Source organism: Aulonocara sp. 'chitande type north' Nkhata Bay, linkage group LG10 (assembly GCF_057382095.1).
Source record: "Aulonocara sp. 'chitande type north' Nkhata Bay isolate Kocher_YH1m ecotype deep benthic linkage group LG10, A_spYH_male_GT1.1, whole genome shotgun sequence".
In the NCBI taxonomy this organism is placed as follows: domain Eukaryota; kingdom Metazoa; phylum Chordata; class Actinopteri; order Cichliformes; family Cichlidae; genus Aulonocara; species Aulonocara sp. 'chitande type north' Nkhata Bay.
This window is the reverse complement of record NC_141353.1, coordinates 13272081-13298094: the sequence shown is the minus strand read 5'-3', so window position 1 is coordinate 13298094 and position 26014 is coordinate 13272081. Positions and strand designations below refer to the sequence as shown.

The following is a 26014-nucleotide window of genomic DNA, read 5'->3' as shown; positions in this document are numbered from 1 at the left end:
TGTCATACATATCCTATCATTAAAACATTGGCTTCTAACAACTAACAGTGTCTCGAAAATAATTTAATAAATAAACAAATAATATAATAAAAAAAATAAAAAAGGATGATTGACTCAAATGCATGACTTTTAACTTGTCTATTTTTTAGGCTGAACACTAGTGCTAATGTGACTTTGGTAAATGGTTTCAGGCTCTCCCCTCCTGTGTTTGAGAAATGCTCAGGATCAGAAAATGTGTGACTCACAGGTGCTATAGCGTACGGCCACAGCTTCACTCTGAGCTCCATCTCCATAGAGTGCAGACAGTGATATCTGATACTCCTTAAGACACAGGACAACAGTTTATTGAGATATTGTATTTTTTATTTCATAATATGTACTCCAACAACTCAATAGTTCTTCCCCACCTGCCTCAGGTCGCCTCCACTTAGGGAGATCCACTTAATGAGGTAAGAAACATCATCATCATCTGCAGCTTCCCAGCGCACCGTGATGTCACTGTCTGAGAAATTAGTTATCCTAAGGTCTGAAGGAGGAGGCACCTTCACTAGAAGAAAAGAATAATGTGTATGGGAATTTTTTAAAAATGGGAAAGCTACATCTTTATATCTTTCATTATTAATAACATTTACAGTACTGTGCAAAAGTCATGAGCCACACGCTAAAGTATTTCATTGGACATTATGTTTTTTCCAATCCTTTTTAATCCAGTTCTTGTACCTGACCATTTTCTGAGTAATGTTTTTTGTTTGTTTGTTTGTGTAAACACTTTGCACTGACCATTATTGGAGAATTAAAAAGCACCTAATTCAAGGAATATGTGTACACATAACAGAAAACTTGGGAAAGAACCAATTTGAAATCTTTAAGCACTTTGTTACTAGCGGCCTGTCACAAAAACACATTTTGTATAGTGTTTTTTTTATTATCTTGTTAATAAAATGTATACAAATGTGTGTGATTAATCACAATGTGTTAGTGTGTAATCACCCTGAGACATGCATGCCTGTCTGTAAGAGTCAGATCTAAAGCCACTTGTGATTTGGAGATGCAGCCTGCAGATTCTGTCCAGATTATCCCAGCTCTCTTCACTATATATCCAGGCTTCACTTATCAAATCTGTAAAATTCAAGGCTGGTCCTTAAAAGTTCCCAGCAATGCAAAAACTGCATAGCCACACAAGTCCCAGCGTTTCCCACCGCAGCAGCTGTGAAACGAAAGAGGAGAAAGGATGAATGAGTGTTTGCTTATCGGCTCTCCGCTCTCCCCCAAGCTGGCGTTGTTCTTGGTAGCCATGACAACGGAGATAGTCCCAGCTTTGTAAATACAGGCCCCAACACCCCAAAAAAGAAAAGAAAAAAAAAGGATTGGGATTCCCTGCGCAGACCAGGAATCCCCCTAGCAGACTGAAGACACAGAGAGGATTTGAAGTCAGTGAGTGTGTGAGTGAGTGTGTAAGTGTTCGAGCCTCGACTCGAACCAGCGCCTGTCTGTGCTTCAAGTTGCCAGGGGCCGGCAAGTGTTCTGCGCCACCTACCGGCCGTGGAAGCCGTACAAATTTGCTATATTTGACTTCTCTGAATATAAATTATTTTTGAAAAGGAAAAATAATAATTTTAATGTGAGGCAAAACATGTATGGTGCTCGATAAAGATGACACGCCGACTCACTTCTTCTTCTTTCTTTTTTGCAAAGTTTGTTTTCATATTAAACCAGTGTCAGTGACGTCATTCTATGCGACTACCACAGTAAAGGAAAAGCCTGGATCTGTACATCTTTTTCTTTTATTTTTGTTGTCTAAAACACAAAAATCGCGAAACAGTCAGCTCACAAAGTTGCAGGTTGGTGGCAATTTGGCAGAACAGCCAATGACTTAAAACATTTAAGTGCATATATCTTGCCACAAGACATGTGCGCTAAGCTAGCCAAATTAGTTTCTGTTAGCGAATCAAGTTCAAGCTCCTCACATATCATCATCCAGGGTACAGTCATATGCTCATGAGGAGATCCCACGCAGGTAACACTACGGCAGTGCAACAAGTTAAATATGCACACATTTTAAGCTATTTCCTAATATCTAACCATTATGATAAATGTTTGCCTGCAACCGACACAACCAACACAAATGTCATTGAAAAAAACAAAACCCTGTGATCACATGTTTCTGTTTTTCTAGAACAGAAGAAGCACAATTTAAAAAGCCAGTAGTAATAAATCTTTGTTGTTACTGCATGATTCGAATGAAGTACCTGAAGTCTGGCTGGAATAAGAAGTGGTAATCTGTGTACTGTGCTAGTGATCTGCATAATTCACCTCATCTGTTTGGATGGCAGAAGTCGGCTAACTACACAGCTAATTTCATCAGGCTGCTAATGAAAGATCTAAAATGATAGATGGTTAACTACACAACGGAAGTAACAGCATTACAATCACTTGATTTAATTACATTTCCCCCCCCAAACTTTTGATCCAAATTAGCAAAGTACTGCAGCCATAGAATAGAATAGAATAGAATAGAATTCAACTTTATTGTCATTGCACATGCACAGGTACAGGGCAACGAAATGCAGTTTGCATCCATCCAGAAGTGCTTTAGTGATATAGATATATTACAATATATATTAGCAATAGTATAGATATGTAAGTATATTACAGAAATGGGTCTATTATGGTATGTTATAATGTACACGGTATGAAGTATGTTGTGAATGTTCTATAACTATAAGTATGTACAGGCTATGAACAGGATATAAATATGAAAAACTATACAGAATATGAAATAAATAACTTTACAGAAATCTGAGATATACAGCTATACAGAAATGGGAACTATGCAAGTTGTAAACAGTTGTAGGATTAAAGATTATCGAATGTACAGAATGATTATTTACACAGAGCTATACAGTAGTGCAGTTAAGATAAGTGAGGGTGTAGATAGTTTCTACAGAGGCTATATAAAGTGCTAGTGGTTGTGAGTGGTGGTTCAGTCCATGTTATTATTGTGTGTTTGAGGGTACAGTTGTCCATTGTGGGTGTGTGTCCATGTTTTAACGTGGGTCAGATGTCAGGAGGCAGAGTTCAGGAGTCTGACAGCTGTGGGGAAGAAGCTGTTCCGGTACCTGGTGGTCTTAGTCCGGAGGCTCCTGTAGCGCCTCCCAGAGGGCAGGAGGGTGAAGAGTCCGTGTGATGGGTGACTGGGGTCTTTGATGATTTTCCCAGCCCTTTTCAGACACCGCTTCCTGTAGATGTCTTTCATGGCAGAAAGTGGTGCTCCGGCGATGCGCTGGGCAGTTTTCACGACCCTCTGCAACGCCTTCCGGTCCGAGGCAGAGCAGTTCCCGTACCAGACTGTTATACAGTTGGTCAGGATGCTCTCGATGGTGCAACGATAGAAGTTCACCAGGATGTCTCAGGACAGGTGGTTCTTCCTCAGAGTCCTCAAGAAGAAGAGGCGCTGATGAGCCTTCTTGACCAGCTTGGAGCAGTTGGTCGTCCAGGTGAGATCCTCGGAGATGTGGACTCCCAGGAACTTGAAGCTGCTCACACGCTCCACAGCCGTCCCCTTAATGTGGATGGGTGGATGTGGGTCAGCATTCCTCCTGTAGTCCACGATGAGCTCCTTGGTCTTCTCGGTGTTAAGCAGCAGGTTGTTTGTGTCGCACCACTCAGCCAGACGATCCACCTCCTCCCTGTAGGCGGCCTCATCGTTGTCACTGATGAGGCCAATCACCGTGGTGTCATCTGCAAACTTAATGATGGTGTTGGAACCATCAGCAGGTCTGCAGTCGTGGGTGAAGAGGGAGTAGAGGAAAGGGCTCATCACACAGCCTTGTGGTACACCGGTGTTCATCGTGATTGTAGATGAACAGCGGTTATCCAGCCGGACATGTTGGGGGCGGTTGGTCAGGAAGTCCAGTAACCATTTGCAGATGAGGGAACTGATGCCCAGGTCTGTCAGTGTCCTGATGAGTTGTGAGAGGTGGATTGTATTGAATGCTGAACTGAAGTCTATAAACAGCATTCTGGCGTAGGTGTTGTTGTTGTCCAGGTGTGAGAGGACAGAGTGCAGTGCGATGGAGACTGCATCCTCTGTGCTCCTGTTCTGGCGGCATGCGAATTGGTGGGGGTCCAGGGTGGGGGGGAGACAGGATTTGAAGTGTGCTAGGACCAGCTGCTCTAAGCACTTAGTGATGATGGGGGTGAGTGCTACTGGGCGGTAGTCATTGAGGCAAGATGGGTTGGAGTTTTTGGGTATCGGGACGATGGAGGTGGATTTGAAGCAGGCCGGTACCACAGCGTGGGCCAAGGACAGATTGGCCCATCTGAACCTTCTAGGTGTTACATGTTACAGTGTTCCACTCTGGCCAGCTTTGAAAATGGAAAACTCTTTGCGTGGTTTACTCGGTTCTGTAAATAAGGCTCCTTTCATTTGTGAGACTGTATTCCACAGCCAGTTGTCTTCTCTCCCCTTTGGTCCGCCCTTACAAGGTGAAGGTGCTGCCCACCCATGATACCAGCAAGGTGCGTGCAAGTGGATCCGGCCTTAACACCACTGGAGCGCCCACCTCTCTGCCAGTGAAGGTCACCATTGATGCCAAAGATGCAGGTGAGGGACTGCTGGCAGTGCAGATCACTGTGAGTGCATGAACGTGGACCACACAATAATGTATTCAAAGCATTGATATTTAGGTAACAGTTTTTGTTTTCTCCTGAAGGACCCAGAGGGGAAGCCCAAGAAGCAGATATCTGTGACAGCCATGATGGGACCTACCTGGTGTTTTATGTGCCAGACATGACTGACAGATACACCACTCTCATTAAGTACGGAGGAGACAAGATCCCTTATTCACCCTACTGAATCAGGGCTCTGCCCACCGGAGATGCCAGCAAGTGCACTGTCACTGAATGTTGTCCAGTGGCCAGGTAGGACTCACTTCCTTGGTTGCTTATACACTTTTAGTTTTCTTTGAAAACGGCCCTTTAAGTCACTTGATCCATGACTTGAGCGAGCACTCTCCATTTGTTCATTTGATAGTTATTGTAGAAAAGATAAGAAATGATGCTTTAGTCTTTTTGTAAATTATAGTCAAACATACAATAAACTGAGGTATTCCCTTTGGTTAACAGAGCAATCCGATAATAAAAGTGGACAAAGCACATCGAGTTGCCACAAATATCTTTGTATATTACGCAGTGGGGCAAAAAATGAGGTGACCAAATACTTCTTTTCCACCATAATTTGCAAATCAGTTCTTTAAAACTCGGACAAGTTAGAGGTATACCTATGATGAAAATGACAGGCCTCTCTCATATTTTTAAGTGGGAGAACTTGCACAATTGGTGGCTGACTAAATACTTTTTTGCCCCACTGTATTTGATCCTGTCTCCCTCAATACTATTTAATATCTAAATGCTTGATTCATCATATTATAACAAATGTGCTGTTGTAGCTACTGACAGTGAGTTTGATTCCATTTTTTCCATCTACCAAAGAGAAATAATATCTCTTAGTGGCAGGTGGATCACACGTTGATTCTAACACTTTGCATATGACTGGGTAGGATGAGCATTTTATAAGCGCTTGTGTGGTTTTTGTTTATTTAAGGAAATACATCAGTTTCCCTTGTATTTTAAATTTGAGTGAAGATCCTAAATTGGCCCCCACTCTTCACTTTGAGAAAGGCTAATCTGTCTTATCCCCACATGAGCACAGTCAGATATAATACAGGCTTTCACTCAGGAGCAGGAAGGCTAAAGGCTGTTTAATGTTTGATCTAACTGTGTCAGACATTTGCGTTCTCACGTGCATGGACAATATCTTGAAAACTTCAGAGCTGCAGTGCATGTGTAAAAGTGGTTAGAAAGCAGTGCTTTAACACAGGTTTTGTCTCTTTGCGTAGCTGCTCGGTCCATCCAGACTCCCCTCGATATACAACAGTGATGCCAGCAACTCAAATACAAGCTCTCTCCAAGTGATTCCTTCATCATCAACATCTGCATCCATGATCCATTAGCTCAACAGCAACATCTGTCAGCTGTGCATCCAACTCGGGGGAATCGCCTGCTGTGCTCAGCCAGTGGGCCGCAATTTCTGTGCCTTGTTGATGGCCTCGCTGTATCCTGTGCTGGAGAAAGCTGGTGAGGAGACACTGCTGGTGAGCCAGGCGGCGCTGAGCTCCATGTAGGACATCAGTAAGGCCTGTGGATACACTTCCCTCAAGGAACTGATCAATGAGAACTCTGACTACCTGCTTAATGACATATCACTCAACCTTCAGAGGCTCAGCCAGCATCCACAGGTAGTTATGAGGTGTTTTTGTTTTTAGCCCAAAATGGACACAGAAATGAGTGCTGGAGGGTTTACCCGATTTCCTTCTTTGTCTGCTTAAGCCTGTGCGTCCCTTTCAGTAAGTGATTTGAATCCACTTGACATTCAGAAGGTCGTGGTAGAGCATATCGTACGAAGGCAAGATGTCAAACACATCCAGTCCCAGGTTAGACTCCGTACCTTCTCCGGTAAGGTTCCCAGACCTAACAACAAAACTGATTATGACACGTGGCGCACACAAATTAACCTGCTCCAAAATGACCCCAGCATGTCCCCGCTGCAAATATCCAGAAAGATCCATGAGAGCCTGCTCCCACCAGCAGCTGATATAGTTAAAATGTGTGACTCACAGGTGCTATAGCGTACGGCCACAGCTTCACTCTGAGCTCCATCTCCATAGAGTGCAGACAGTGATATCTGATACTCCTTAAGACACAGGACAACAGTTTATTGAGATATTGTATTTTTTATTTCATAATATGTACTCCAACAACTCAATAGTTCTTCCCCACCTGCCTCAGGTCGCCTCCACTTAGGGAGATCCACTTAATGAGGTAAGAAACATCATCATCATCTGCAGCTTCCCAGCGCACCGTGATGTCACTGTCTGAGAAATTAGTTATCCTAAGGTCTGAAGGAGGAGGCACCTTCACTAGAAGAAAAGAATAATGTGTATGGGAATTTTTTAAAAATGGGAAAGCTACATCTTTATATCTTTCATTATTAATAACATTTACAGTACTGTGCAAAAGTCATGAGCCACACGCTAAAGTATTTCATTGGACATTATCTGTTTTTTCCAATCCTTTTTAATCCAGTTCTTGTACCTGACCATTTTCTGAGTAATGTTTTTTGTTTGTTTGTTTGTGTAAACACTTTGCACTGACCATTATTGGAGAATTAAAAAGCACCTAATTCAAGGAATATGTGTACACATAACAGAAAACTTGGGAAAGAACCAATTTGAAATCTTTAAGCACTTTGTTACTAGCGGCCTGTCACAAAAACACATTTTGTATAGTGTTTTTTTTTTATCTTGTTAATAAAATGTATACAAATGTGTGTGATTAATCACAATGTGTTAGTGTGTAATCACCCTGAGACATGCATGCCTGTCTGTAAGAGTCAGATCTAAAGCCACTTTTTTTTTTTCTTTTTCTTTTTTTTTTGCCTGTCCCGTTTGGCTCTTTTGCCATCAGAATTGTTGTCTAAAGGCAAAGAAAGATGCCCAACGGATTTACTTTACCAAATTGACCATCCCAGCCTTGCCGTAATGGTCCATTTGATTCACCTTTTATTGTTTATTTTATTTTCACTTGCTGAATACGGGACAGACTTGACTGGGGGAAAGAAGGGGAGAAAGAAAGAGGGAAAGAAAAACAGCTGAGAAGAGGGACGGGGGAGAAGGGCAAAAAACAAAAACCAACAGAATGAGCAGAAAAAAAAAAAGAAATAAAAAATGCATATATCGATCACCTGGATCACCTGCTGAGAAAGAAAAAAGAAAACAAGCAGAAGAGAACAAGAGTAATAGAATAAACAGCATCACAATGATATATGGGAATATGACAGTAAATACTAAATGTTAAACATTATTGTGCAGCACATAAGATCAACAGAACACAGTGTGCTTTGAGGTAGGAGCCAAAAAGGGTGTAGTTTGTGGGTGTGATCACCCGTGTGTACACCTGTGAGCATGGACGCGCTTGTTTTTTGTTTTTTAAAAAAAGGTTCCTTCATGTAATGATCTGCTAGAGGGTGTGGGGGGGCCACAGCCCCGTCCTCCAGGGCATGAAGCAGGTATGGAGGAGATCAAAACTCCAGACATCCAGAGGCCCCCAGAACACAAGAGACCAAGGAAGACCAACAGAGGGGCAGCCGCGCCACTGTCCCAGAAAGAGCTGAGGAGAGTCCCAGATGAGGGCTCACTCAGCAGCCGCGGAGCAGAAGCCAGGGGGAGTTGCAGTGACGCGCCCGTGAGCTCCGCCGGCAGCCAGCCGTGCCTGAGTGACCGAGCCCCAGGCCGAGAGGCCGGGGGCACCCCACCTCCGAAGTGGCCCGAGCGAGCCCCAGGCTCCAGGCCCCGATAAGCGGCCGCCAAGGAGTGAGCCGGTGTGTACCTGGACGCCCATCCCCGGACACAAAGAACCACCAACGCACCGATGTCTGAGGGCGTCCGCCACTGGCAGGGGAAGTGGTGGTAGGGGGAGATAGGCCTCCAAACCTTGGAGGGCCTGAGATGTCCCCAGAGAGGTGGCGCCTGACACCCAACCTGACATATAGACACAGACATACAGGCACACACATATACAAACATCCATTCCCACCCTCATGCTCTCATATGCACTTACTCCACACTCAACCAACGTGGAGACAGACATAAAGAGACGCTGTACACACGATCACACTCCCCAAGCGTACCCTACAAACCGGGTCTAGGTACCCTTGCCCCTGGAAGGGGAACTGCACCCAGACCCAGGTGGTATTACCCTTTTCCCTGCGGTGGGGGGAGGCAGACTGCCCCGACTCCACAGCAGCAGGGAGGCCCCACACTCCAGACCGCAGTCGGACGGCCAACTCCTCCTCCTAGCCCCCCCGCTCCAGCAGGTCGCAGAGAATGGGGGTGAGGAGATCCCTCAGCAGGATCAATGCACGTAAAGCTCCGGGTCCTGACAACATTCCTGGTCGTGTACTGAGAGACTGTGCAGTGGAACTCACTGATGTCTTCACAGACATCTTCAACATATCACTCATCCAGGCTGTCATCCCCACATGTTTTAAAGCCACCACAATCATTCCGGTTCCAAAAAAGTCATCTCCCTCCTGCTTTAATGACTACCGTCCTGTTGCACTTACTCCCATCCTGATGAAGTGCTTCGAACGACTAGTCATGCAACACATCAAGACTGTCCTGCCCCCCTCCCTGGATCCCTTCCAGTTTGCCTATCGGCCCAACCGCTCAACCGATGATGCCATCTCCACTGCACTCCACTCGGCACTCACACACCTGGACAAAAATGACTCATATGTTCGAATGCTGTTCATAGATTTCAGTTCAGCATTCAACACCATAATCCCCCAACAGCTCATTCAAAAACTGGTCCAGCTGGGGCTCAACACCTCACTGTGCAACTGGCTGTTGGATTTCCTCACCGGAAGACCTCAAGCAGTACGGGTTGGCAGTAATACATCCAGCACCATCATTTTAAACACGGGGGCCCCGCAGGGATGTGTGCTGAGCCCCCTCCTCTTCACTCTGCTGACCCATGACTGCACTCCATCATACAGCTCCAACCTCTTCATCAAGTTTGCGGACGACACAACGGTGGTGGGTCTCATTAGCAACAGGGATGAGACCGACTACAGAAGTGAGGTGAGACGCCTGGCCACGTGGTGTGCTGACAACAATCTCTCTCTGAATGTGGAGAAGACGAAGGAGATTGTTGTGGACTTCAGGAGAATGCACACCCAACATGCTCCTCTGACCATTGACGGAGCGTCTGTGGAGAGAGTGAGCAGCACCAAGTTCTTGGGTGTGCACATCACAGAGGATCTCTCCTGGACGTACAACACCACAGCACTGGCCAAGAAATCACAGCAGCGTCTCTTCTTTCTCCGCAAACTAAGAAGAGCAGGAGCACCAGCCCCCATCATGTACACTTTCTACAGAGGCACCATCGAGAGCATCCTGTCGAGCTGCATCACTGTGTGGTTTGGAGCCTGCAATGCGTCCTGTCATAGAACCCTCCAACGCATAGTGAGAGCTGCAGAGAGGATCATTGGTGTCTCTCTCCCCTCCCTCCAGGACATTTACAGCACCCGTCTCACTAAAAAAGCCCTTTGCATAGCGGCTGATCCCACACACCCAATGCAAAGCTTCTTCAAGCTGCTGCCGTCGGGGAGGAGACTGCGGAGTCTCCAGGCCAGGACCAGCAGGCTGAAGGACAGCTTCATCCATCAGGCTGTCAGGAAGCTTAACTCCCTCCCGATTCTGCCCCCTCTCCCCTCTCTCCTCCACGGTCTCACTGAACTCTGTCACACACACACAAACACACACACTCTCTGACTCACTCACTGGCCTGCACCAGTTACCAGTCACTTTGTGGAGCATTGGACTGCCATTACCTCATAAGACTTTGTTGTTACACTTTCTCTTACCGTACACTACTAAATCTCCATTTGCACTATTTGCCTATTTGCACTACTCTGCCTGGTTTACACTCAATGTCACTTACCCATTATATTGTATATTGTATAGCTTTCTTGTTATATGTAAAATTGTATTTATTTAAATTTTTACTTTTTAATTATTTTACTTGCATTTTTTAAATCACTTTTATATTTAAATATATTTAAATGTTCATTTGCTATTTATCTAGGGATTGAAGAGTAACGCAATTTCTATTCTCCGTATGTCCTGTACATGTGGAAGAATCGACAAATAAAGTTGACTTTGACTTTGACTTTGACTTTGAGGGAAGACTCCAAACCTCCCTCCACCCGCTCATTGTAGTGTTGATGCATGTGTGTTCTAAGGTGCATTTAAAACCCAGGAGGGCATGGAGCTACCTGCCAGAGAGCAGCAGGTAAGCGCATGGTCCCTCCTGCTAGCCCTCAATGTCTACCGGTATGTGTATTTAACCTTGAGAGCACTTTGTTACTAGCGGCCTGTCACAAAAACACATTTTGTATAGTGTTTTTTTATTATCTTGTTAATAAAATGTATACAAATGTGTGTGATTAATCACAATGTGTTAGTGTGTAATCACCCTGAGACATGCATGCCTGTCTGTAAGAGTCAGATCTAAAGCCACTTGTGATTTGGAGATGCAGCCTGCAGATTCTGTCCAGATTATCCCAGCTCTCTTCACTATATATCCAGGCTTCACTTATCAAATCTGTAAAATTCAAGGCTGGTCCTTAAAAGTTCCCAACAATGCAAAAACTGCATAGCCACACAAGTCCCAGCGTTTCCCACCGCAGCAGCTGTGAAACGAAAGAGGAGAAAGGATGAATGAGTGTTTGCTTATCGGCTCTCCGCTCTCCCCCAAGCTGGCGTTGTTCTTGGTAGCCATGACAACGGAGATAGTCCCAGCTTTGTAAATACAGGCCCCAACACCCCAAAAAAGAAAAGAAAAAAAAAGGATTGGGATTCCCTGCGCAGACCAGGAATCCCCCTAGCAGACTGAAGACACAGAGAGGATTTGAAGTCAGTGAGTGTGTGAGTGAGTGTGTGAGTGTGTAAGTGTTCGAGCCTCGACTCGAACCAGCGCCTGTCTGTGCTTCAGGTTGCCAGGGGCCGGCAAGTGTTCTGCGCCACCTGCCGGCCGTGGAAGCCGTACAAATTTGCTATATTTGACTTCTCTGAATATAAATTATTTTTGAAAAGGAAAAATAATAATTTTAATGTGAGGCAAAACATGTATGGTGCTCGATAAAGATGACACGCCGACTCACTTCTTCTTTCTTTTTTTTGCAAAGTTTGTTTTCATATTAAACCAGTGTCAGTGACGTCATTCTATGCGACTACCACAGTAAAGGAAAAGCCTGGATCTGTACATCTTTTTCTTTTATTTTTGTTGTCTAAAACACAAAAATCGCGAAACAGTCAGCTCACAAAGTTGCAGGTTGGTGGCAATTTGGCAGAACAGCCAATGACTTAAAACATTTAAGTGCATATATCTTGCCACAAGACATGTGCGCTAAGCTAGCCAAATTAGTTTCTGTTAGCGAATCAAGTTCAAGCTCCTCACATATCATCATCCAGGGTACAGTCATATGCTCATGAGGAGATCCCACGCAGGTAACACTACGGCAGTGCAACAAGTTAAATATGCACACATTTTAAGCTATTTCCTAATATCTAACCATTATGATAAATGTTTGCCTGCAACTAGGGTTGCCAACCGTCCCTTAAAAAACGGAATCGTCCCGTATTTAGAAACAAAAGTACACGTCCCGTATTGAGCTAATAAGGGACGCACTTTGTCCCGTAATACAGTGAGAATCAAAAGTAGTCTATAAATGTTTATGGAATTAACGCTTTGTTTGAAAACATAATTCCCAGCCCCTCTCCTGCTTTGTGACCAATGAGCTGACACCACACTTATGACAATTCGAGTATGACAATTCAGATTACCGCTCATCTCATTGGTCGAGGAAAGGTCGCTTACGGAGAAAATACCGGAAGACAACAGATGACCACAACAAGAAGCATGGCCAACAGGGAAACAAACGCTGACACTGCGGTGCAAGTCTCGGACGACAGTACACCTAATGCTGGGCAGACACTGTGCGATTTTTTCAGTCGCGTTATTCAGCTCCTGCTCAAACTGCACGATTGACTCGCAGGGGTTAGAAGTTGGTAGGTCACGATGCAGGTCTCACACTATACCGCCCGATGCTCTGATGCGACCTGAGTGCTCACACTGTGCCAACATAACATGAAGGTTATAACAGAAAATCTGTCGCTCGCTCGCTCTCTCTGTCTCTCACTCACACAGACACACCACCACCATCAACTTTGCTAAATTGCTAATGAAAAACATGATCAGGCCGCTGTGATTTAGCAGCGATGTAGATCCAACTATTTTCACGGTTGTTGTGGTCGTGATAATTTTGTGAGGCCACATCGAAAAGGCTCGGATGAGCTTTTCAAAGTTCTACAAGTTGTGCCTCCATCGCTTGTGTCCAGATCACACGCTGCACAGCCGTGCTGCTCCGTCTTTTTCACGGCGTTTACGTGTTTGCGCGCGAGCAGTGTGAGCGGCTCACGAGCGATTGATGATCGGGAGCTGGTCGTGAGGTGTTAATCACTTCTCGTTACCCCACGTATACTACACGATGAAGGCCAAAATCGGTCCGATCACTCAAAAATCGGCTCAAAATGGGCCTAAAACCGCACAGTGTGAGCCCAGCGTTAGAGCAGCAATGTTTGTTCCCCTCAGAGAAAGGGAAGAATGGGAAAAGGAAAACACCTGGCTGGAAAAAGTTAATATGGGCATGTGCAATGAATATCAGCGCTATGTGGCCAGAAGTGTGATAATATAATTTATTTTGTGTAATAAACGACTGCAAGGATAGATGATTACAACAAATTGATGACTAATACATAAAAGTAATACATAGATGAATGATGATGATGAGTTATGATGCGTAATCATGGGAACAAGCGGGTTTACAAACAGGAGCAGCTGATTAGCATTAGAAAAGCTGAAATAATACCTCAACTGAAGCCAATTGTACTAAATGCACTAAATGTGCACTGTTACAAGAATATTTTTCTTTCTATTGTTTTCTATTATTTTAAGTTAAGCAGGACAGAGTTCTTTTAAAGAAAGATTTACTTATATTCTCAAAAGTTAAGCATGACAGGCTTCTGTTTAAGAAAGAGACCTGTTTTACTGTGTTAATGTTGTCATTTTGAGCTAAAAATAAATGGCTAAATGATCATTTGTTTCCCATGTGTTCATATCACAAAGAATAGAATATGCATCTACTTAAATCAACTTCAAGTCAAATGGTTAAAAAAATAATTTCACACACAAAAAAAGAGCTAGAAAATTCACCACACTGGGAAGGGTGAAGACAACTGGGTCGCCCGGCCCTGGCCACGAGGTGTCCCTTATTTATTTTTCAGGGAGTTGGCAACCCTACTTGTCAGTCACAAAGAAGACACACCCTAAAGCTTACCCTGCTTTATCATCCATTTAACTCTAAATATGGGACCATAACTTTTAAAAATGAGCTTCATGCTGTACTAAAGAATATCTGAAATAAGTGACTAGTGAGAAACTCATCTTCAGGTCAATCATCAAGGTCATACCCATGACACGAGTAGTAGTCACCCCCTTGTGGCCAATAAAAATCATGACGGTTTATGGCATTTCTGCATTTACTCTCTTTTCAGACTTGGAGGCTGTGTCTGCCTTTAAAATAAAATCTACAGATGGCACAAGTGTTCATGTCCTGTTTACCTCCCACGATGCTTTGTGGGTCTTCAGCTTTGGCTCGGAGGATGTTTGGTCCAAACACGGTGGCCAAATTCTGGACACTCATCTTGTTGGTGCAGGAGTAACTGTGGACCTCAGTCAGAAACCTGCACAAACACACACACATTTCCAGTACCCATGACAAGACTAATCAAAAAAACACTCATTCGGTTTGACTATTATTCTTACTTTACTATTATTATTATTAAGGGGTGGTCTTACTGGCAGATAAAGTTGAGCAGGTTGAAGTTTGCAACTGGTAACTCATGAAGAAGAATTCTTAACTCCCTCAAACCCTAAAAGAAAAAGGAGAGCAATGCATCAAGGTGACATGTTAAACCACTGAAGGCTAAAATAAGAGTGCAGATTTCCAGAGGGGCGAAGCTGCTTTTAATCAAACAAACTGCTTGATGGTGCAGTGTGCAGTTACCAGTGTGCGGTCACTTGACAGCTTTTGGCCACAGAGCAGGAAGTCCTGGTAGTGGCTGTAAGGAACCAGCGGTTCAGGCAGCTGTCTGAGGTAGAGCTTCAACAGTGATGCCACCGTGTGGACGTCTGTGTTACTGCAGATAAAACGTTTTATCTTAAGAGAGCAGATCAGAAGAAAAGCAAAGGGAACATTCAGAGAGGAACTTTACCTATCGAAGGATGGCCTCTCTCCTGAATCGAAAGCCTCCTGCAGCTCTTTGACTAAACTGGCCCGTCCAGGCTGGCGAAACAAGCCCACTTCATGCAGACCTCGCTCTCGAATGAAGGTCACCCATTGCTCCACCAACAGAGGAACCAAACGCACCCCATAACGCCGCTCATACAGCACCGTTTCCTCCAGGCGCTGACCAAAGACCCCTGCAAGAGGGAAAGATTTACTGAGTGCTCTCTCTGAAGAGTCTTCAAATCATAAACAATAATAAGACTTTACAGTGTTAGGTAAGACTTGTAGGTGACCTTGCACATCGCATAGCTCTAGTCGCATAGAGTCAATTTGACAACATGAGCAAGAGGAGGCAGGGATGCATGCATGAACTGTATCTGGGATGCTTACAGCGCCAAAGTGTTGTGTTTGTATAACAACACATCTCAATCCTTAATCTCAGATACCCTTCATATATATCGAGCAAAACCAAATGAAAGCAGGATATTTTTAAGCTGTGTACCAGTGAAGAATGAGAAATAAAGCCAATGAATATATGTACCCGTGAAAGGGATCCAGACACCCTTGTTAAGGCTCTTCAGCCACTCGTCACCCTGACCGGCGCTGTTGGATAAAAAGAAATAGGAGCCTGGGCTGGCCAACACATCTCTGTTACCTACAAACGCACAAATGGGGAGATGTTAAGGAGCTTACTCAGGTCAAGTCTGGACTTGTTATAATAAATCCAGATATTATTACCTATCCTCATAGTACTTTTATAAAACATCAGATCATAATTTAAAAAAACAACTTTATTGCACTTCTCTTATGCTGTTTAATGATTATCACTTGTAAAAGCAGAATAATGGTGTGATATTGGGTTGATGTCATTTTATTTGAAAGTGTTCTGTTTTATTCTGTTATCGTTCGCCCCTCCTCATTAGTTTCAGCTGGGTTTAGGCTGTCACACCTGCGCCCAGTTAGTCATTGGTCTCCTCAGTGTATTTACCCACGGATGTCTTTTCCTCGGATGGCAGATCATCTTGTATTCACTGTAGTAAAGTAATTCAGGTCTTCCTGGATTCCCCACTTTTTTTATTTCCTTGTGTGTGACTGCTGGACGGTTCTATTGATGCTCCTTGATTGTTTGCCACATAGATTGATCTCCTGTTTATGCCTCATGTTGCCTCAAATGACAGACTTTGTCATACTAACATTAGACCTCTCCACACTTGATGAGTAAAACCTTTAAAGTCTGATTTGGCTTGGACACAAAAAACCTAGTTGCTTCTATGTGCTCTTTACTAAACCTTCATTGCTTTATTCACAGTTGACAATAATCCTCATATATTTTATACAGGGCCTTGGAGCAGCCTCACTGTGCATCGACTTCCTGAATCAAACTGTTTTATCTCTTTTCCTTCTCTTCCCTTTAAGCTTTCTTATGATTGGCTGCCCATCATGAACACACACTGGAGCAGCAGGAGGGCGGAGCTTCTGTGGTAGAGTGTGGGGTATCAGCAGCCTGTCTTACTGGATTACGATTATTCTTTGTGGCACAGATTCAATAAGGTGCTGGAAACATTCCTCTGAGGTTTTGGTCCATGTTGATGTGATAAAATTCATGCAGCTGATGCCATGATGAGCTCAAATGTGCTCTACTGGATTGAGATTTGGTGACTGTGGAGGACATTTGAGTACAGTGAGCTTTGTGACACGGTGTGTTATCCTGCTAGAAGCATCAGCCATTAGAAGATGGGTACACTGTGGTCATAAAGGAATGGGCTTAAGCAGCAACAATACTCAGCTAGGCTGTGGCAGTTAAGTGATGCTCAGTTGGTCCTAAGGGACCCAAAGTGTGCAAAGAAAATATCAGGATGGATCCATGCTTTCATGTGACTTACATCACAGTCTGATGCTACAATTCCAAAGGTCACAGCAGAAATCAAAGCTGCTGAATTTGGTCAGTCCCTGCAAACTGTAGCTCCAGGTGTCTGTTCTTAGCTGAGCTTAACTTCAAAGTTTGGTTGTAATGAATTGTTATTTGACTTACTGTCGTCTTCTTATCACCTTGAAACAGTCATTTCCCTCTGATTTCTGCATCAACAAGGCATTTTCACCCAAAGAACTGCTCACTGGATAGTTTGTCTTTTTTTAGGCAGTTCCCTTTAAACCCTACAGACAGGCTTGTGCAGAAAAATCCCAGAAGATCAGCAGTTTCTGAAATACTCAGACCAGCCTGTCTGGCATTGACATCCATGCCAAGTTCCAAGTTGCTTCCACATTTTGAACTTCAGCAGGCTATCTCAACCACGTCTACAGACAAAAGCAGACTAGATCTTCTTTTAGTAATTTAATTTATAGTTATAATGATGAACACAATTTTGTTTTGAGGAAATTCTATATTTTCTATTGTGGCATTGTTGTATTTTTAGAATAGTAATCCTGTGTAAGCTGGACTTCAGCAAAGCAGCACTGTTGTATCTATATATATACCGCAGTGTCACATCCATTCAAATATGCATTAACCTTCTGATATAACCAGCATCAGGACACAGAGACATCTCCCCACTTTAATCACTGACTCTTGACGCTTTCCTCTCTCCTCTCATCCTTTCATCCTTTCATGCTCCACTGTCTGTACTCCTCAAAGTCACATGAAACACACAGACACATATGTCTGAAGCACACTAAAACACACACGCACACACACAGTCACCTGAATCTGAAGACCCTGACTCAGCATTTAACAAGTGTCACTCAAGGGCAACACACACTAACTCACACAGCTGGAGTTTGGGAGAGATTAGCGATGGTGTGTGTGTTGGTGTGTCTTACCTTTGTGGCCCGTACTGTCATGCTTCCAGGACTTGAAGCAGCTGAGTCCCATGCTGCAGCACTCCTGCGAAGCGCAAACTTCACACGGCAATGAGGAATTTTTTTTGAAGACTAGTAACTGAATGTGAGCATTTCGGAGAGTGCAGTTGCATAAAAATGAAAAAACAAACATACAAAACAAGATTCTTCTAATTTTGCTGTCGTTGCACTTACTCTTCCTCCTCCTATCAGCACCCAGTTTCATCTAGCAGGATTTCAGTCTGGTTTTGAACATCTTGGTAGCTCAAAAGGAGTTGGAAAAACCTTTATGGGGGGTATTTCTGGATGGACGTGGACCATGACATACACAATCTTGGAAATGTCCTTGAGTGAAGGTAAACTTTAGATTCTTGGTGGATAATACTGCTTAAAGAGAAGTTCTGGTAGAAATATTTTTAATATGAAATTCCAGATCCCAGCAGGAAGCTTTCTTGGGAAGTTTCAGAGAATTTTTTTCTTTCTTGTGTCTTCTTGTTTTCCTCTTCTATTACTACCCAGTTTTAGTTAGTAGAGTAGTTTTGAACTTCTTGGCACACCATAAAGAGCTCATACTTGTTCAAAAAAAAACTTCAGAAATAGACATTGTTGGTGGACAAAGACCACAAAACACATGTTGTTGTATAGACTTTGGTCTTTTTTTAGTGAAAACTCTTGCAGAGATGCATTTGATGAAGAATTGACCTAAATTTCTTGATGAATACTGTATCAAATGTACATAAAAAAGTGATCCTGATAGTGACAGAAGCTTAATACTATATGTCATTTGAATTGTTTTTTACAAAGAGCTTCCTTCTTAAATGTAAAGACAATCACACATTTCTTGAAAAGAAGTCCAAGTGGATATCAAACCTTAAATACAGGATCCAAATGATTCAGTTCCTCTTGAAGATGATTTCTTGGTGGATATTGTAACGTCAAATGCCTTAAAAGGAAGTTTAAACCAAAGCACGAGATCCAGAGGGATATTAAACTCCTGGAAACCTCAACTTGGCCTTGATTGACAAAAATTTCGACAAAGAATCTTGTAAAGCTGCTGTTCCTATCTGTAAACAGACATGTGTCTGAAGGAGAGGTTTCTCGTAGATGAGGGGTGTGAGATTTTAACTTCAAATGGAATGATATCTCATGGTTACAGAGCCTCTTTCGGTACAAGATTTCAGCTTTGGGATTTGCTAGACAAACACATTATGGGAGGTTCCTGGAGGGAGTCTGTTTTTCTTTAAAGTTGTCATGTTAAATTAGATTTCTAGTGGATACTACTGGACATTAAGCAAAGGGAAGTTCCAGTATACTGCACTCTTTCCCACCTCTGCAAGCAGACAGCTCATCTCTCATGCTCTTCTTAAAATAGTTTTCCCTTCTTCCTTTGAAAATCTTCATTGGGCTTGAGCACCTTGTGTTGATTTTAGGTTGTGGCTACCTAAACAAAAAACAATCACAATTTTTGGCAACATTTTTTCAGCCATCTCTGCTCTGTGAACACAAATGAAAAGATGCATAGCAAGCACAACCTTCCAAATGTTCCAAGTTGCTTGTTAATGAAGCTTCTTCAAATAGCTGTTTTCTCCCTGCAGAACTTCTGGGGTAATGTCAGCCATTACCCCAGCAGATTTCTCTATATCCAGAGCCCAAGACGTCCAGTCTTCATTTTTCCTTTTCCTCAGACACCCATGAACTCATCACTACCTCCAGGAGTGAAACGTCTCACTTTACTTCCTGTATCTCACGATGACTATCAACGGATCAGTATGATTTCCACCCGTCTCTCCCTTTGCATTTCTTTTTAATTGTATATTTTCTTTCAGAAGTTAAAAAGTAAAACCATCTATCCCCCTCCCCATTTTCAGTCCCTCCTACCAGAGAATCAAACTACTCCATCTTCTATTTGGAAAGACACAATCTTAATACTTATTCCTGCATCCTTCCTCGTCTCCCTCTTCACGTCCTTTGCTTTATCTGCTCGTTATCTTGCAGTCTCGCTCCAGTTACAGTCTACACATCTTAATGTCCACGTCATTGCCAGCCCTTTCCTTCTTCTTCCTCCTCTCCATCCCTTTCTATCTGTATCTCTCGTTGTCCCTCCCTTTGTCCCCATCCAGCTTGTCCTTCTGTCTCATTCCCACTATCCCTCTCTCTCTCTCTCTCTCTCTCTGTCTCTTAATTTCCCAGCAGTCTGTATGCCCCCACTTGGCCCCCTCCCCATTTACCTCATCAATAACCATAGTCTCTGCGTGTGCGTGAAGGCTGTGCATTAGGAAAATTGGTTCACTGCGACGCAGTGCTGTTTTACCAAAGTAATCACAGCTGATGGTGAGAGAGAGAGAGACAGAGAAATGGAGAGAGAGAGATGATCTGGCTCAAATTCTGCTGCTGCTGAAGTATGGCCTGCTGCAGAGAGCGCGCACACACACACACACACACACACACACACACACACACACACACTGGTACCATGATTCAAGCAGACATTAAAGTAAGAGAGGCTGTCCGGTCCAGTCAACTTTTGAACTCCATTAAAGTATGAGGAGCCTCTCTCGCAATACAGTCCAATTCAATAAGCTTCATTGGCCTGATGTAGGATATAATGTACAGTGTACTCCTGGAGCCTTTTTCAATACAAGGAATCAAATAAACAGTTGTCTGCCTAAAGGTTAATACATCAAAAGAATGTGGACATGTGAACTTTACAGTCAAGCTTGACCCCACGAGAACAAAAACAAAAAAGGAGTGGTCAATTTTGAAGGGGGCTGAACAGCCACAGGTATAAAGGGGCCCTCTTGTGGTCATATGAATGACCGAATGTAAACCATCCAACATTTGGACAGATCTAATGTTACACAGAATCTGTATGAGAGTGTCTCAGCTGTAGGGCCAGGGGCTCCTGTTGAAATGATGCTGTAGTGATGTGTAGGTGGACCAGTTTATTTTATTTTATTATTTTATTCATAATTTTCAGGCAAACTTTGACCTGTTATAACATTTGACAGCACTAAAAATACCTTAAGTGTCATTCTTTTATCCTGAAATTTGATGATTTTTCCTAAAAGTATCCAAAATGTGAATAAAATCTTTACTTTCCCCTGGGGCTGTTCCAGGCCTAAGTTCAGATGGATTTTAGATCCACTAATGTGCTGCCATTTCAGTGAGTGTGGGAAACAGATGTGCAAGTCCCACACATGCAAGGTTTCCGAACACCGCATTAAATGTACAGACTAGTTTGCAAAAAGCAAACTAATATTGATAATTCTAGATTGTACTTACGAGGACTGTCTTTATAATACAGCAGTGAAGACAGTGTCTAATGATTGTGGTGGTTATATAATAAAACAGAACAGTTCCAGAAAGTTCTTCCCTTTTCGCTTTTAAAAAACTACTTTAAAGTCATTATGGCAGTTAGTTTTTCATGTTTTAGGTAAAATGATGTGTGAAAATACACATTTATCACTGAAAATAAGAGTTGTAAATCCTAAAAAACACGCTCTCGATGCTCTTGGAAACATTAATTAGACTTTAACAATTGTTTACTGATGTCAGACGAGCTATTTTTACATTCTAAATCAATCTATGATTCAAAATGACTTATTATGATTGGCCTGGGTCACAACTCACCTGAACTAGATTCATGAACAAATATGAACAGTATACAAAGGTTAATGGCATTATAAAATTGATCTGTAAATGGTTCTAGATGCAGTCTAGTAAGATTTATGTCCCCAACCTAAAAGCAACCATAATGTTAACATGTTCAGATGCTGCCAGATAACGCAGTCGAGCACTACCTGTTTGAAAGCCAAACAATCTCCAACAGCCATCACGCCTAAAGCTTTTTAGCCCTGTTGAATCACTTCCTCACTTTTTCTGAGACAACAAGCAGCCTTAAGTAAGAAAAATAAAAAAACACAATAACAAACACAAAATTCCCAGTTTGCGACACACAGTTGTATCCGTGTCTGTCTGCTCGTGCCGTACTGTAACTCTGCTGGTTTGTGTGACTGATTGACTATATTCTAATCACAGCTGAGAGCTTTCACATCTGTCTGTCAATACATCTGGCAGTGAAAAGGACACTCTTCATTAGAAAGTGGTGTGTGTGTGTGTGTGTGTGTGTGTGTGTGTGTGTGTGTGTGTGTGTGTGTGTGTGTGTGTGAGTGAGAGAGAGAGAGTGTGTCTGTGCTCTGCACTAAATTAAATGTGTCACGTCCTCACTATGACTGCATGTCTGTAATGAATCACATGCGTGGAAATATTGCTAACCAGGAGCTCGTTGTCTTCTTTTTCTGAAAAAAAAGAAAAAAAGAATTGATCTCCTTAGTCCAGCAACCTCTAATCACACACACATATCAATCACATAAACTGTCCAGTGGGTTGATACTATAAAGAACAATATAATATAGCACACAGACTATTTATATACTGGTTCTGTTGTTAAATTGTAAATGAAAACTGTTCATGTTATTCAGGAAATATGTTAAATTATCTACTGAGGACTTTATGTTTTAAAGAATTGAATTGACATTTCAGAACTTGTTGTTCTGTAAAGGATATTCCTAAAAAAAACTTCAATAAAGTTTAAAGCCTGATTATTGGCTAAAAAGAGAAGAATATACAATGAAAAAGTCCAAATTTTAAGATAAAATAGGATTTTGGAACTCAAACTAAGTTCTAAATATAAAAGAAATGTCAGATTCAGGTGACTAAAATATCAGGTTAAAAATGTCTGCACACCTGAATGAACGACAAGTCTTTAGGATGAAGGAAAAAACAGAAACTGATAAATTATACACTGTAATAAAGAGTTCAGTAGAAAAAATTTTATTTTGTTTTTTTGTGGCAGTTGACAGACTTTTCCATAAATGATAAAACGGAAAATTCTGTAGATTTACAGTATACTCTCTGTACTATTTATGGACATTTCCTTCAGCTAAAACAAACAGAAAACTAAATTTTCTGTATCACTAACTGATATTTTCCTTTAATAGAAAAATTGAAAGTTCTGTTTATATACCATTCTCAGGCACTTCTTTTCACTGTAACTCATTAAATGTACTTCTTTATATCCTATATTTCTATACAATTACAACCTAATACACCACTTGTGCAAAATTTTGTAAATTAAAACCTTTTACATTAATCTGTGCTTAGTACACAATAACATTGGTACAATTAATGTTAACTATTCTTCACTCTCCTCAACTCAAAAACTATACTAAAATATAATGACAGCACCCAACTTGTCATTAAATGACTCACAAACTTTCAAATTTGAGCATTTTTATTTCCTTGAAATCAGTTTGCCCAAATGTAAACGTGTTTATATACATTCATTCAAGTGGCTCCAAAGTGTTTTATTCAAACAGAACACCTGACAAACAAAAAATGTAATATTTAACGATATGTTTACATTTAATAATATCCAGAGTACCTTTAAGTTAGAATCACTGCCTTGTGGTTATTTTGCCTCAGCCAAACAGTTATGGTGTGGTTTTCATCCATGTCTGTCCACTCATGATACAGTATACACATGTAGTCAGTTATAGCCACTCACTTTTGATTACTGAATTGCATTTACTTCATCAACAAAGTGAATTTTTGTGAACATTTGTCCTGGATCAACTCTGTGGGGTCTTTACCTTACAATATAACAAACTTTGAGTCAAGATTTGTTGACTGTTGACGCCACACCAGAGTCTATTTAAAGAAGTTTAAAGTTTACAGTGGAACACGTATATCAATGATCGGATTTTCAAACACTATCTTTAACAAAGAGAGAGTAAATGATCAGGAAACAAATACAGATTAAAACACAATGGGAAATAAAACATCTAAGAGTAATCCTGAAAATGTCAGGAGTGAAGTCACAGCAAATGATATGAGGCTATTCCTAGACGAATTGCAGTGTTACACAGGAGCAGTGGCAGCAGTTTCTATCAGGTCACGCAGATTAAGCCACCACAGAAACGATTTGTAATTTTGTTGAGAACATCATCAATGTGCTCGCAGTCGGCAGGTGTAGAACTGACGTTTTGCCAGGACATCCCCTTCACTAAGAGAAAAAAAAAGTGGTCCCAAAAGAGACAGAGACAGCCCCAGAACTTGACTCTAGGTGCAAGAAAAAATGCAAAAAACTATATGCATGCTTGTGCATGTTCTGCATGCAGACTCCGAACACAGATGAAAGACAGTGAGGGGCAAAGTACAATAATAAGCGCTTGTCCGGATGAAGACAAACTGTAAACAGCGGCTAAGTGAAAAAAGATCATCTGTGTCCACAAATCCTCAGCAGTGACAACACTTAAACAGCATAGTTCAAAATCCTCAATGCACACCTTTTTTTGTTTTTTGTTTGTTTTCAAATTGTCTTAGCTGTTTAACTTTAAGTAGAGGAAAAAGTACATATTTGCACAACCACTAAATGTTAGAGAAGCCTCTGAAAACGAGGTCACAGTTACTTCCCAAGCAAAAACCTCTGCTTATGTGCACAGACCCTAAACTGCAACAAATAAGACCATAATAAGACAAGTGATTACAAAGTGACACCAGAGGGTAGAGGAAGAGCAAGCACAAAGTGACACGTTGTGTGTGCACACTTTCTCTTGGTACGACTTCATATGCCAGTGTGAGAAAGTCCTGAATGCAGCCTGCATCTTAGTCCATCAAGTTCCATCTGAGCTTTAAATAAAATACACAAATAAGCTTTTTCTTAGATGTTCAGTTCATACAGGAACTTATTCAGAGGAAAAAAAGAGAAACAAAAAGACATTTTAAAAAGTTGTTTTTTGTTGCTGTTGTTTATGTTTAAGCTAAAAAATGAATAAAAATACAAAGGATTATAATACACGTAGAGTTGCATACAAATAACATGCTGTTGCAACATAAGCAGTTTATAAATAAATTAAGATACATACCTTGAAAAACTAAACAACCACAACATTAAACTCACCTTGTATTTGTAGAGAAGGTGATCAGGCTTTTTCTTCATTTCCTGAGACCAGCTCGATCATCACCAGATTTTCTTGGCCATTTCTCTGACCTGGAAAACCAAAGTGTGTGTTCACAGACTAAATAAGGAACATTTTTCCACTGCAGGTTTTAGAGTGGTTCAATTAGTGATAGGTGTTGATCCACTTCTCAAATAATCTCTAAGGACTTGAATTTTTAAGAAAGACACATATATCTCTGCATATATTAGCCTAAAAGCTTGATACAGACATTACAGTTTATAATATGACAGCATCCCCCACAAGGCATATAACACCCCTGCACACCAGCACTGTGCTTATATTATACTTCAATCAAGATATAGTTATTATTTATTTATTTAGTTATAATTATTATTATTTAATCATATTAGCACAATCACATTAGCACAAGTACAAAAATATTCAACATACTTGAAATGCTGCTCAGCGTTACATAAATTACATTTTCAACAAATCTTGGAGTAAAGATACAGTTACAAGGAAAATGTGTCTATTTGCAAATATTAATTAAACATTTCTATGTGCTACAGAATGGACATAATGATAAATGTGCTGAGGTGAAAATAAACTTTCAATAATATTACCACTCTAGTCTGTTAATCGCCAAATTAATCTATGCTGGTCAGCTAGCTAAAAGCCTTTACTTTAGCAGCCCAAATAAGAGGCTAACATTAGCTTTTGTTAGCGTCAACCAGGAAGGTCTGAGGCTTAAACTAGGGTTAGTATAAGTTTTCCTGAAACCATTTAAAGTTTAAAGTAGAGGCAACCATAAAGCATATGTATTATTATAGTATTTGTTAGAGTCCTAAAATAATTTCTTCCTCTCTATACATTAGTAGAACCATGAAGTTTTCACTTTTCCTAGTTATCTACATAGACCCCGAGATACTTGAACTCCTCCACTTGGGGCAGGAACTCATCCCCGACCCGGAGTGGGCACTCCACCCTTTTCCGGCTGAGAACCATGGCCTCAGATTTGGAGGTGCTAATCCTCATTCCCGCTGCTTCACACTCAGCTGCAAACCGTTCCAGTGCGAGCTGGAGGCCTTCACCCGATGAAGCCAACAGAACCACATCATCCGTGAAAAGCAGAGACGAGATTCTGAGGCCACCGAAGTGAAAGCCCTCCGCCACTTGGCTGCGCCTAGAAATCCTGTCCATAAAAATTATGAACAGAATCGGTGACAAAGGGCAGCCCTGGCGGAGC

The 26014-nt window shown here is 41.9% G+C and overlaps 1 protein-coding gene across 1 annotated transcript; it reads right to left on the bottom strand.

Annotated features, from left to right (window-relative positions):
- Positions 1-14208: 14208 nt before the first annotated feature.
- On the bottom strand, positions 14209-19896 carry LOC147320370 (rho GTPase-activating protein 24-like). The gene is made up of 6 exons (XM_086307449.1): positions 17789-19896; positions 15513-15626; positions 14958-15165; positions 14750-14882; positions 14542-14615; positions 14209-14426 (listed from the first exon to the last, which is right to left on the bottom strand). Exons 1-6 carry the CDS (start codon positions 18030-18032, stop codon positions 14234-14236), a joined length of 966 nt encoding a protein of 321 aa, XP_086163575.1. The 5' UTR covers positions 18033-19896; the 3' UTR covers positions 14209-14233.
- Between the last annotated feature and the right edge of the window lie 6118 nt (positions 19897-26014).